The sequence below is a fragment of the Silene latifolia genome, chromosome Y (assembly GCF_048544455.1).
Source record: "Silene latifolia isolate original U9 population chromosome Y, ASM4854445v1, whole genome shotgun sequence".
In the NCBI taxonomy this organism is placed as follows: Eukaryota; Viridiplantae; Streptophyta; class Magnoliopsida; order Caryophyllales; family Caryophyllaceae; genus Silene; species Silene latifolia.
In genome coordinates this window covers 379,321,885-379,336,766 of record NC_133538.1, presented here as the reverse complement: position 1 = coordinate 379,336,766, position 14,882 = coordinate 379,321,885, and the positions used below count along the sequence as shown (strand labels likewise).

The 14,882-nt window shown below is 38.0% G+C and overlaps 1 protein-coding gene and 1 non-coding gene across 2 annotated transcripts; both read right to left on the bottom strand.

Moving 5' to 3' along the window:
- Positions 1-320: 320 nt before the first annotated feature.
- On the bottom strand, positions 321-427 carry LOC141635491 (small nucleolar RNA R71). The gene has a single exon (XR_012540175.1). It is a non-coding gene; the product is annotated as a small nucleolar RNA R71 (small nucleolar RNA).
- Positions 428-6,582: 6,155 nt separating this feature from the next.
- LOC141631928 (uncharacterized) lies at positions 6,583-10,113 on the bottom strand. Its single transcript, XM_074444535.1, has 5 exons — positions 9,681-10,113; positions 9,118-9,353; positions 8,874-9,009; positions 8,590-8,786; positions 6,583-6,612 (listed from the first exon to the last, which is right to left on the bottom strand). The coding sequence occupies exons 1-5, from the start codon at positions 10,111-10,113 to the stop codon at positions 6,583-6,585; spliced, it is 1,032 nt and encodes a 343-aa protein (XP_074300636.1).
- Positions 10,114-14,882: the final 4,769 nt, after the last annotated feature.

Genomic DNA, 14,882 nt, shown 5'->3' with positions numbered 1-14,882 from the left:
GTAACCCAATAAATTTCGTCACCTTGGCTCCCAACAACTTTGAGATGCACCCCGCCCAAGTGGGGTTGATTGAAGAAGACTTATTTGGAGGACACATTGAAGAGGATGCTCATGATCATCTAAGAAGGTTCCAGAGGAAAGTCTCTATGATGAAAAAGAATGGGGTATCCAAAGATACACTAAGGATGATGTTACTCCCATTTTCTCTAACGTGCAAGGCGGATCGTTGGTTGAATGTGCATCCTCCGGACACATTTACTACATGGTATGCCTTAGCCAAGGCGTTCCTAGACAAGTATTATCCATCATCAAAGACCGCCATGCTCTGAAATGAGATTCATACTTTCCATCAAGAGCATGGAGAATCCATGGGTGAGGCATGGGATAGATATCAAGACCTTATCGCTAGTTGCCCTCACCATGGGATTTTGTATTGGTATGTCACCCAAACCTTCTTCCAAACCTTGTTGCCAAGAACAAAATAAATGGTGAATGCCTCCGCGTGAGGAGGATTCGGTCATTTGGGTGATGAGGAGGGCACTACTCTAATCAAGAAAATGGTGGACTCCGAGGCAAACTATGGCACAAGAGTGAATATCTTGAGAAGAAGTAAGCACCCTCCCGAATTCTTAGTGAATGTGGAAACCAATGCTAAGCTTGATATGCTCACCAAGAAGCTTGAAGAGTTGAGTAAGAAGAAGCAAGTGAACCAAGTGAGCCAAACTACCATATCTCATGGACCATCCATGGAAGAAGTGATGCAAAGATCAACTTGTGAGTCATGTGGAGGTATGGGTCACACTTATGAAGTATGTGCAAATAACCACCATAACAACTTTGATGGGAACAATGTGCAAGAGGTGAATGCTTTCCAAGCATTTAACAATTTCTCCAACCGTCCACCTAGGCCCTTATTCAACAACAACTAAGGATCCAACCAAAACTTTGCCAACCAATCTCAAACATACCAAGATTATGGAGGTAACCAAGGGAACCAAGGTAATCAAAACTTTTACCAAGGAAACCAAGCCAACCAAGGGTTTGGTCAAGGATTTAATCAATGGAACAACAATAATTGGAACAATCAAGGATACAACAATAATCAAAGATACAACCAAGGGCAAAATCAAGGGTACCAAGGGAACAACCAAAATTCCAACTTTAGAGAACAAGGATTAGGCTTTCCTCTTCCAATTTTCAACCAACCTTTCAACCAAGTGCCACCACCCCAAGCTAGTAATTCCATGGGAGATGATAAATATGACAACTTGGTGAAGTTGATAGGGGATTTGGCAAGTAATACCCAACACCAAATCAAGAGTCTTGAAGCTAAAGTGGCTTCCAAAGCTCTCATGAGTTCTCAAAAACCACCGGGTGTATTCCTAAGATAAGGGCAAAATCCAAGGGACCCTATGAAGGCAAAGGAAGTTAATGATATCATGGTTGGAGTTGAAGAGGAAAAAGAAGAGTGGTTTGATTTGCCAAGTCAAGAGGAGTTATCATACACTACTCCCTTTTCCATGACTATGGAAACATTCCAAGAAGTTGACCATGAGCCCGAAAAAGAGAGCATGGGAGGATATGTGCTTGAGCAAATAATGACAATTCATGGTACAAGCTTAGATTTTGAAGTCGACCCGGATAAGGGAGAGATGGCTATGACTACACCAACCACTATGAGTGAAGAATTTGTGCTTGAAGAAATTGTGGAAGCACCAAATGTGAGGGTAGAAGTTGAGAAGAACCCGGAAAAAGAAGAGATAGTGATGGTAGAAGAACACTCTTTGGCCAAGCAAGAAGGAGCAAATAACACTTCACGGTATGAAAAATTTATGGACTTGATAATGAAAATGGAAACCTCCAATCCACCTTTTGTGGATATGCCTCATTACTCCGAATTCCTTGAAGAAGTCATTTCTAGAAGAGTGGACACTGGTGGCCATGTGCTTAATGCCTCAAGTGAGGAGTGCAATGTGGTCAAATCTAAAGAAATCCCCGTCAAACTTGATGACCCCGGGAGTTTCTCAATTCCATGTACCGTGGGTGACCAAAAGGTAGATAGTGCTTTGTGTGACTTAGGGGCAAGTGTGAGTGTTATACCACTTGCCCTTGTGAAGAGGCTGAATGTTCCAAACTTAGCCCGCACTTCCATTACAATCAAGCTTGCTGACGGGACAATCAAATCTCGGAATGGAATTCTCAAGGATATCATGGTACAAATTGGTAAACTTTTAATTCCTACCGATTTTATTGTGTTGGACATCCCTATGGGAAGACGCTCTCATGTCATTCTTGGAGGCCATATTTGGCCACGGGAGGAGATACCATATATGTCAAAGAGGGACTATTGTCATTCAAAGTTGTGGAGGAAAAAGTTGAATTCAAGCTACCACATGCTTCAAAGAAAACTGTGGTTCAAAACATGTTTGCCGTGGAAACTTTAGAACTCCATGAGAATGAAGATGAGAACATATAAATCTTGATTGCTTGTGAGCCGAAAGTTGATGATGAGTCCCCGGCTAAGTTCCTTGAAGAAGAAGTTAATGCTAAAGATAAGTGTGGGGAAAAGGGCAAGACTTGGGAAACCGAGTTCAATTCTAGCACCAATGCCCCTCCAAAATCAAAACCGGGAATTGAAAAGAAGAAGCCAAAAAGATGGAGGAAGAGATCGAAAGGAAAGAGGGTATGTGACCCTAATGTCGACAAAGAGACTAAGGAAAAGCTTGAAGAAGAAATGAACCGAAAATGGCAAGAGGTTCAAGATGCCGTGAGTAGGTTACATGATGTGATGACAAGGGTGAAAGGTTCTTGTTTTGTTGGTAGTGAAAATGGTGGAAGGTTGGTGGGATCTCGGGATATTAATCCCGGTCGAATTAAGTCCTTGAATGAAGAGGTTTGGTGGAGTTACTTAAGAACCACCGCAATGTATATATTCTCTTTCTCTTTAATTAAGTTTTTACCGCATTTTGCATTTAGTAACATGATTCGAAAAGGAGCTAATATAAAGTAGCTCTCTTTGCATTCATATAGTATAGTTGCATCATATTTAAATTCCGCATATAGAATAGATCATGCATTGCATACTTATTTGAAAATCACTAAAAATTTGAAAAATCATAAATCAACAAAAACATGTATTTCATTTCCGAATTTCCTCCAAACATTTATTTCCATTGGAAATATGTAAATAAATAAGTGTGGGGAGGAAATTCCATCATTTAAAAATACAAAAAACATGTTATTTATTTTCAAATATCCAAAAAATCCAAAAACATGTTCTTTAATTTCGAAAAATTCAAAAAAAAAAACCACCAAAAATATGTTGTTTATTTTTCCTATTCTCTCCCTATACTTTGTTCCATTGAGGACAATGTAAATTTCAAGTGTGGGGAGGGAAATATCCACTTTGTGCATATTGTCTATATTTGTATGTATTTACTTGTTAATTTGAGAAAATTATAAAAATGCCTAAAAATCGATAAAATTCAAAAATTCCAAAAATATTGCATTGTATATATATGTTTGGCTAACCTTTGGCATAGGCATTGACAATTTGAGGCAAAAAGGAGCTAGAAGTCGCTTGGTAAACTCGTTCTAATCTTTTACTCCTTTACCGTTCTTTTTTTTTGTTGCAAGAAAGTACATCCTACTTTATTATTCATCCACAAGGGGAAAGAAAATAGGAATGGTTATTACAAAAGAGAAGCCAACTTAAGCATAAATAAGAGCGAGATGGTCTAACACCTCCTTACTATGCTTAGAATCGAGACCTTTACCGTTCTTTCTTTATATATCTTGCATATTTGAAGGAGGATGAGAATTTTTGTGTCTTGGATGTTCCTTCTGGGAACTTTTGGATTGTTGTGTTGGTATTGATGTGCTGCTAGGTTTAGTCAACTCGTTGCATGTTTACCTTATGTTCATGTCCATTTCTTGCATGCATTTGCTTCACATGTATATACGTGTTGTGTTTCCTTCTTGTTGCATTGAGTTTGTATATAAATTTTTGAACAAAATTTGGTCTAGGAAGGGAGCATGATACCCTCTATGATGAAATTGTCTAGGTCGTGTCTTTCCCCTTTTTGTAGCTTGCACCCATTAACCTCCTCGTTAGGGTATTTGCTTGCAAATACCCAGGAAATGAGGCTAGACCGGGAAGTTTTGACCACCATGTGAGACCAAGACCGTAGTCTAGGCCTAGATTTCGACATAACTACTTTCATGTGAGGTTTAGAGATTCCTTGGGACCGGTACATCCATGCCCGGTCTCCCTTAGGTGTGAGTAGGCTCCTTGCATGGCATGTCACATCACGACGCATAAGGATGACGTCCTTTCCTTTTTAGACCATGAGATGTTCATTTGTGTGCATATTTTGAAATAATTAGTTGCATTTGATTCTTGACCCTCACATTGCCAAATAAGCCTAATTTTTAGACCCTTTAGACTAGGTCCTATTTTGCTAACCCCTTTTTAGCTTGAACCTCTCTTTTGGCACCTACAAAACTAGCTACATACCATAAACAACCTTTCCTTATCAAGAAAGTTGCTTACATGTTGTTGGTTGTATGAAGAAGGGTGTTTTGAACCTTAGTTGATGAGTGAGTCGGGATAATGGTTTTATTTGGTTGGTTTGAATAAAGATGTTTTGAAAAAGAAAAGAAAAGAAAATAGAAAAGAAGAAAAATGTAAGGAAAAAGGAAAAAAAATTTCACTTATACTTTGTTTGATGAGAAAAAGCCAAGCAACACTCCTTTCATCAATGGAGTAAAAAAAAAAGGCGTTGCAAGAATAAAGGGGGACTTGATATTTTTCCTAAGTGAGCCGGGTTTACACAATGTTACCATAAATTCGGCAAACCAATTTTTGTTAGGGTGTAGACGTTACTCATTTGTTGCAATAAAGTGGAAGAAATGGAAGTTTGACAACTTCTTGATGTGTACCGCCACATTTTTCTAAAATGGTGCTTGCACCAACCCCATTTCGTCCCGTCACCTAGCCCCGTTACAACCCTTGTTTCTTTCTATGCATATTTTTCCCTTTTTGCATCTCGTTTAATGGTCTTGTAGGAGAGGTTTCCATGTTAGGTTGCGGGCGTGTCTCACGAGTCGAGTAGTTGAGTAATTTTGGTTACTTTTTGGCACAAAAAAATCACCCGTTCTAAAAATAAAATGAGAGACTAGTGAAAACCGTGAGGAAGTCGGTAGTCTAGGTCCCCTTAGTCATGGGTCAATTTGGTCGAATCTTGTGTGGTTGAGTCAATCTTGAAGGTTAGGCTTAATTTCCTCCTTTTCCGCCTTTGAATTTGTTTCCTAGGCATTTGGTTGTCATATTGAGGTTTCTTGAGCCACCACTAGGGCATTAACACCCCGCCGAGACTATGAGACGGTATCTCCCGACCAAAACCTTTAATTTTTCAAAGCAAACCCTCCGCTTAGATGAGGAAAGCGGTTGACTTTTTGATTGATGCATCTTATGATTGATTACGTGCTTAAGTGTTGGATGTGCCTAAATTTTCCGCAAGCCCCCACTAGCCTTGCAAGGAAGCACATACCTCATTGTGTTTCGTTGTGAGTTGAAGGGACGAAGAAGGCCCGTTAATTGCCTTTCATCGGATATTATTAGTTTATCTAATCCTTTTATATTACGGGTCTTAGTTTAATTTAATGAGCTTACTCAAGGACAAGTAAGGTTTAAGTGTGGGGAGATTTGATAATTATCATTTTAGTCGTATTTTACCCATACTTTTACTCTTATTCAACTCAATTTTGTGTGCGTTAAATGACTTAATAGCTCATTTATTTACTAATTTATAATAATTAGTTATCTTAGTCATATTTAATAATTAGTCGGATTTTAATAATATTAATATTTAATAATTCGATTTTATCTATCATGAATAAATATTTATATATTTATTAATATATTGGTTTTATTATAAATGTTATATAAATAATGCTTTGCTTTTGTGTTATTTAATTATGTAGGATTCGAGTTCGTGAATAAAAGAAAGGTCAAGTGAAGCGGATTGGATTAAGGCCGAGTCAAATTAAAGGGAATGATGATGAATAATAGAAAGTCAATCCTTGACTCTGTCTAGCACCATCGTCAGTTCATCACTATCCTTTTAACCCGCATTAGCATTACCACGGTCCATCACCAACAATGGCAATTATCAATCCATCCTTATCGTGTTTCATCATCATCGTTCATTTCAATCATCACCATTCCAATCACCTTGACTCGCCAAAATTACTCGAGAACAACAGCGTAGAAACCGACCTCCTTAACAACAGCAGCAGCAGCTCAAACCCGCACCAGCCCTTCCTTCTCAACCTCAACCCAACCTCCCTAAACGTTCTGAACCCAGAAATCAACCATCATAGTCACAACATCAATAACCCGACATCACCAATCTCCATCAACAACCCATCGCCATTCATTAACATCACCACACACCAACCCCAACTCCTGCACATCGTCTTCAACCTCCCTTCATACTCATACTCATCACCATCGTCATAAAACCACCTGACCAACACCCTGCATCTCCTCATCACCATTTAATTTCACCATCATCATCTTCACGATTCACAACCGCCATCACCATTCACCTGCATTTATCACCATTCATCCGCAAACACCAATTCATCCACCATCTGCATCGCGCACTCCTCGAGCCCAGTTCAGATCCGCCACCAACATCGATTCGCACCATCAGTTGAATCACCAATGACGGACTTGGAATCGAAATCTAGTCAATTGGAAACAAGTGGCCCTCAGCCAGCCAACCGGCTGCCGCCTCACCGGCTCTCATTCCGCAACAAAATCTCACTATGGCTCTCAGCCGGTCAACCGTCTGCTGACACCCTCACCGGCTCTAAATTCTATCAATTTTACCTCAATTTTCCAGCGGGTTTTGTGCTAGTGCACAGCCGGCGGCCGGCGAGCCGGCTGGGCACCTCTCACCGCATTTTGCACGATTAGTAATCCCCTTCCCCTTTTGATATGTTTGTTTGGATCGTGACTTTGAGGGGTGGTAGTTAGGTTGGAGTATTATAATTATAATAATAATTATTATTATTATTAGATTATTAATATTATTATTAGTTGTGTTATTATTAGACTAGTATAAAAAGAACACACCACATTAAACACACTACCATATTAGAAAATAGAAAAATAGACTAGAAATTAGACTAGATTATTATTCTCTCTCAATATTGTAGAACCCTAATATTTTCTCTCATTTTCATTCAATAAAAAGTTGTAATCTTTCTTTAATTATTAGTTTAATTTTTCCTTTGTTTATGCAAGTTCTTCATTTCTTAATAGTATACATTTAGTCTTTTGGGTTGTATTTGGAAGACAAGAAGAAATTCATCTTCCATTATTATCCAAGCTTGGTACTTTCTTCTTATATGGTATAATTCTCACCTTTTATTTATGTTTATTTTCATTAGTTTACATTTCTTATGTTGGTTAATTATTATTCACTCAAAGTTACAATCTTTATCATGTTTACCACACTTAATTGTAATTTGTTCCTTCTTATTGTTGGTTTTTCATTGCTAAACATGTGTGAGTAGTTCTCCTTTAGGGCTTAGGGGGATCTCGGGTCTATAATGGGTATGATTTTGGGTTAGAATTATAAGGATTTGAGTGTTTTTAATGGTTGTCACTTTCTTGCACATGAAGTGTTTGTAGAATTACTCCTATGAAAGTTTGAGTATTTTCTCACATGTTTGGTTGTCTTGGTGTCTATACTAGTGGATAAACAATCTTGGTGTGTAGACTATTAGATGATCTTTGTGCATGTGTGTGATGAGTTTTAGTTAATCATATGATAGTTGGTTAATGAATTCTAGGTGTCCTAAGATATTAGGCATAATTCCTTGACTAATTGAATCACCTATTCCCCATATTTGCCTTGTTTCATGCCCAATGACCCGAGTGAACCCGAAAGCTCTAGTCTTTCTCATATTGATCAATTACAATTTCATTTAGTTTAATTTTATTCCTTAATTGCATCTTAGTTTACCATTAATTACACCTCCTTCATTTATTAGGCTAAATTGGGACTTAAACGGACTAAGTATACACCCCCGCCATCTTTGTGTTATTCGACACCCGACTAAATACTACTTTAATTGGGTTTATAAATTGTTTTTGATTGGGAGACGACGATAAAATCCCTATTATCAGTGTCTCACCAACTCGGTCGAGTGACATCCAGGCAGAAGCCTGACAGAAATATACTAATCACTTGGTCAACCATACTCGGTCGAGTACAACCCACTCGACCGAATACACAAAGTCCAAAAACGCGTAGTATTACAGCCTTCCCTTCTTAAAAACGAACTTCGTCCTCAAAGTTCATACTCATACTTGTATAACAAGCATACCTACCAACACCACCACCCAAAAAAACTAAAAACAACCCAAAATAGTACCAAACCATGACAAAAGATGGACAAAACACCCCAAAACCAAAACCAACTCAAACACATATACGAAACCGACTCAAAATGTATGCAAACATCTCCTACCTCCTTAAAAGAATAAGTTTACGACCCCGTAACCAAACATACCTGCTCAAAAAGATGTGGATATCGCTCTTTCATCGCCTCTTCCGGTTCCCACTTAGCCTCTTCCACGTTATGATTAGACCATAACACCTTGAGTAGCGTAGTCACACCATTCCTCGTCTTTCGCACCTTGCGATCCAAGATTTCCTTTGGCACTTCAACATACGTGAGTACTTCATCTAACTCAATTATCTCAACCTCTAGCACATGAGATGGGTCACTAATATACTTCCGAAGTTATAATACATGAAACACATTGTGAACTCGGTCCAAAGCTGATGGCAAACCTAGTCTATAAGCCGCTTCACAAATTCTATCTAATATCTCATAAGGGCCTATAAACTTTTGGCTCAACTTCCCTCGCTTGCCAAATCTCATCACCCCACGCATAGGTGACACCCTTAAACGAACTTTGTCACCCACCTGAAACTCAATATCGCGGCGATGTAAGTCTTCATAGCTCTTTTGTCGATCCTGCGCCGTCTTCATCTTTTGCCGAATCAAGTGAACTTGTTCAATCATTTCTCATACCATTTGTGGTCCTAAAACCACCGCCTCTGAACTGTTATCCCAGCAGACTGGGCTCCTACACTTCCTCCCATATAATGCCTCGAATGGTGTAATCCCGATGCTCGTATGGTAACTGCCGTTGTAAAAAAACTCTATCAAATCAAGGCGATCTTCCCAAGTACCTCCAAACTCCATCACACAAGCCCGCGGCATATCCTCCAAAGTCTTAATAGTTCTCTCAGTTTTCCCATCAGTTGCTAGATGAAAAGTCGTACTCATTTTCAATGTAGTCCCCATCAACTACTGCAACTTTTGCCAAAATCGAGAAATAAACCTTGCATCACGGTCCGACACAATAGCTTTTGGTACCCCATATAGCTTCAGCACATTCTTCTAATAAGCTATTGCCAATTCGATCTTACTCCAACTATCTTTCATGGGAATAAAATGAGCTGACTTGGTTAACCGATCAACGATCACCCAAATCATATTATTACCTCGCTATATCTTTGGTAATCCAACAATGAAGTCCATAGATATAGACTCCCACTTCTAATCATGTACCTTAAGTGAATGAATCTTACCTTGCAGCCATCGCTGTTCTCCCTTGACTCTCTGACAAGTCAAGCATCTAGCAACAAAATCAGCTACTTCTTTCTTCATCCCCGGCCACCAAAAAGTTTTCTTTAAATATTTATATAGCTTGTCACTTCCCGGATATACCGAATAAAGTGTACAGTGAGCCTTTGTCATGATGATCTTTTTCAACTCGTCATCCTTTGGCACACACCATCTATCATTAAACCAAACTCTCCCATCCGCATGGATCAAAAATATTGATGTGGTACCCTTTTCCACTCCTTCCTTCCACTCCTGGATTTTAGAATCAAGCAAATATTTCTTCCTAATCTGATCATAAAGCTCGGGCTCCATTGTTTGGTCACTAATAGCATCGCCCTTCCGGATCATGTGAATTCCCATCTTTTCTACCACATCTTTTAATCCCATCAATGACATAGCAGTGCATAATGAATGTACACTCTTTCTACCCGACAACTAAATTATCGCCCTATTAATTTGATTAAAAACCCTTAGCTTGACCCTAATTTTGAAGCATTTTTATGCTAAATACCTTTGCTCTATGATCAATAAGCATTTATGGCCTTACTCACGGATTTGTTAGATTTTTTAGTATTTCACGCATTTATAGAAGAAATAGGAGATCGAGTTAAGAGGCGAAACCAATTATAAATGAAGAGGGGATGTTTGGAAGCCTTTCTAAGCCTTATGGGTGTATCCACTTCAGGCAAGGCACGACTAGGGTTCGTAGGGTGTATCTTTTTACTCCTACATGTGTATTGGGCTGAACTTGGGTGTATCAACTTCAGACATGGTGTAACTGTAACACCCCCGCTTACCAATGAGCCTTATCAAGACCTTCCCCAATAAGTAAGGGCATTACCATCTCGGTTGCCCTAGGTAAGTATATCAAGAAGACCATTAAAGAACAATTAAAGGTATAATACTGTTTAATCAAGAGCAATATTACAAACCAAACCAAAACCAAATTACAACTCCGAAATGAAATGAGATGAAAAACTAAAGTATAAGGTGATAGCGGAAGCTAGCTAAAGAAAGTGTGATGACTCTGCCCCATCCATATCCCGCATGCTACATCAACATCCAATACCTGCTAAGCCGACTGCTCACCATTCCCGAATGGATCACCACAGTTTTGAAAACAATAAACGGGGTCAGTCAACTGCACAACTAAGAATAAGAACTCACAATAACACAGACCAAACAAACTGTAACCAAACAATCCTCGAACCTCCAAGAGTTACCAATAACCGACTACACACCAAAATGTGCAGCCCTGCCAGGTTCCCATCGCAACGGGAAACCCACAGCGCCAGTGAAGACCGCAACCTTGCCACCTAAGCCCTGCTCATCGCAATGAGCGAATCCTAGATTATTAATGTGCACACCCCCTTGTGATGAATCCAACAAGGGGCGAACATGGGGTTGGAACCATATCCCAAAAATGGCTCCACAATCAATCGAAAAACCAATGTAATCACAATCCACAATCATAATCATATTACCAACAATCAATCACAATCACGTCATATAATCAATTATACAGTCGACTGAGTAGGGAAACCCTACCTTTTCGCCATTCCATAAAAATGCATCAATTATACTACGCCAAGCAAGAGTCCATATCATATCCGAAGAACAACAATCATACCCTATTACCATGCTATTCAAGATCGACTGAAAGATAGACAATTATTGACAAACTCACTTTGAAGAACAGACAGATGCCGACGGTGGCGACAACTCGACTCGATGACTTCATGCATAAGCTATCTCCCTTCCCGGATTAGTGTTCGAGGCTAACTCGTAATTAGTAGAGGGAGATGAGAGAATTGGGAGAGATGAAATTAAGTTTTAGAAAAAAAAAAAGGTATCGTGGAAATGAATTTCGTTTTAGCCTCCGTGTTTTATACTAACACGATGTCAGATGCACTACACGGTCGAGTATGGGACATACTCGGTCGAGTACACCGCACTCAATCGCGTATGGGACATACTCGGCCGAGTACGCCGCACTCAGTCGAGTACCTCAGTTACTCGGCCAAGTGTGTTGGAAATCATATTTTAAATATCACATATTTTGGTTTAAAGTTTTAGTCATAAAAACTTAAAGATCTTATGCATGCAAAACTAGAATAAGAGTAAGGAAAAATGGTTTCATACCATATGAATATTTCGGCTAAATATGGGCACAAAAGTGGTCTCCTTCCACTACTTGTTCTTGAGCTAATAACACAATGGATAATCCACCAAGTATTCAAAGTAGAATACCTCCAATAAGTAGCATCCAAGACTATCCCATAATACCCATATACTTATTAACTAGATAATTATATAAGTTACCTTAAAATAATCTAATATGTAAGATTATTACTACACTAGTAATATATAATTTTTATTAGATTTTAAGAACAAATTTTATATATAAACATCTTTATATTTTAGAGAGAAGATGGAACTTATTCTTACTTGAAGAAATAAGTGAGTTATGGAATGAGAATAATAGAGAAAAATCTCATCTATTTTTCCTCCCAAAACCGGTGGGAATGAGGGAGTCTAATAATTTTTTATTTTTTTTATTTTTTTTGCTTTTTGTCTTCACAAGACAATTTTGCTTTTTGCTTTTTGTCTTCACAAGACAAATTGTGTAAGCCTTTGTCCATAGTCATGTCACTATCAAGCATTTTAGACAAATGAATAAGACAAAGACTTCTCACACTACCCTCAATATTTCGGTCAAGATGTATAACATGGAGTCCATTTTAACTTTGTAATTTTGTCAATTGTGTAACATGTGACATGTGACATCTCATATGTCATATGTAATTCAAATGCACATTTAAATAATTAAATGTCATTTTTTTTATAATAACTAAATCACATTTAACAAATTGACTAGTAATTCTAAATTACTTTTACATAAAATGGTCATTTTAATATAATTCACAACATCTTGTAATTGTAACTAACTTATCATTCTCATCTCGCGTGTTTCGCAAACACCGATTTATTTTAGTAATATAACTTCTTAAATTACTAAATAAAATCTTATTTAATCATATTTTAATAAGATGTCATTTTCTCACTTGTTCAATTTTAAGGAATTAATTAATCTGTATCGACATACAATTAATTAACCTTTTTCAATTAAGGGAATCGTCCTTTAGGTGTGACCTCAAGGGATCAACTGACCACCACCGTCAAACAACAGTAATGTCAAACCCTAGTTAGCCAATCATTATCGATTAATGTTGGTCAATTGACTATATCATTGAATCATCCCTTACGTATTCTTAAAATGAGATTTAAACATGTGATCATCATGATCGATAATTGTGATCGCATTATTGTCGGGGACACTCCAACAATCTCCCACTTGTCCTCGACAAGTGTGCGTCACCAATTCTCTTGTCCTATTACTATCTCCCACTCAATTCAAGGTGTCTTTCAGCTCGTACTTGCAAGTGATCACATCGAGAGTGGTTTCCTCGATCTGGAGAATAACTGATTGACCGGAATTATCTACCATAGATACCTTCCGAGCGTGGCCACACATTTCCAGTTCATTACTCCTCGAGTGGCCCTGAGATATTGTTTTAACCCTGACAAGGGGGTGGACATTTCCTATCGCACTATTCCCTTCGACTAGCCACAGCCATCGTAACCCAAAATATGCCCATTTGACCCCATTTACGAAGGTCGTAGTAACATAAATCAAAGCTAATCTGAAACTGTGCCATCTTAGGCGAACAGTCTTTAGTCAAAAGAATCGACTCATTAGAATACTATAGTAGCTCTCGCCACGACCAGGCTTTATAAATTTGCCAGAACTCTATAAGCGGTCACTGCCCGACAAAGTGTTCCTAACAGTCCGCCTATGTGATCGACTAGTCATCTCATATGACTCTATGGCACTTGAACTTGCCATCAATCGCATCACACTCTAGTCACTTCGAGACGTCACCTCATACAAGTGACTATGGGCGAATACTATGTTAATCCGGGTTCACAATAACGGGGTTCAATATTGTCATACAACCCATTTCGATGTAACAAAGTATAATAAAAAGTTTTAAAGTAAAACTCGAACGACAAATGCGATTATCACATATGAATAGTCAATGCCTGATTATGATTTCATATTCTATAATCTAATTTGAAATTGTATGTAGTTGTTCATCTCAATCCAATTGAAATGACATGACTCATCATGTTAAGCCTATGAATAGGCATTGTAAGTAGGTCTTAGCAACTCCCTGCTCAACCTTGCTACATACTTGTTTTCCTTTTGTAATGTATACATTTGCATTACAAAAATTTCTGAGTACGTGTCTAGATCCAATCTAGACATAGGCTTTCTTGCCTTAAAATAGCTCCCACTGTTTTCACAGTGTGCGGGACTCATCCCTCTTGCACATCCCATGATTCCAAGTGTACTCAATTTCCGTTGTAAATATTTCTCATTGTCCTTTATTGCCTAGAACGATTCTAGAAAATCTATTTCTTAAATAAGATAGCCACAATGGTATCTTAACCATCCTGATGTGTTTTGATTATGGTTTTGTCGGAAACCATGTGCAATCTCAATTGTCAATTGTCATTTGTGTAACACCCTTACACAAAATTGCATCAAAAACACTTTACTTTACATCCTTAATGCTTCTGCAAGCACTTAAGGGTAATCTTTATGGCTTATATGGTAATTATTACTTAAATTTGATTTGAAACAATTAATCATACTCAAAGTATATGAAGTGTTATACATCATTTCCTATTTAATTGATTCGGCAACGGAAGCAAATGGAATCAATCAAATATGTTCAATTCGATTGAACTAGTCATGAATCTTATCAATCATAAGACTCCTTATTTGACATTAATATCATGTAGATTTATCTCCACAAATCCAGATATTAAAGATGTATTATAATACTCCATAAGTGTCAAATCATTCCCAATGATCAATATGTCATCCATATATAAGACTAATTAAAATTACCGTAACTCCCACTAAACTCCATGTATAAACACAACTTCTAGACCTATCGAGAAAAGTTTTATAACATGATCAAAACATTGATTCCAACTCATTGATGTCCTACTTAAGACCCTCTCTTAAATTTCACATTATCTTAGGATGGCAAGAATCTACAAAACCCAAGACATGTATTGAATACATTCCTTCT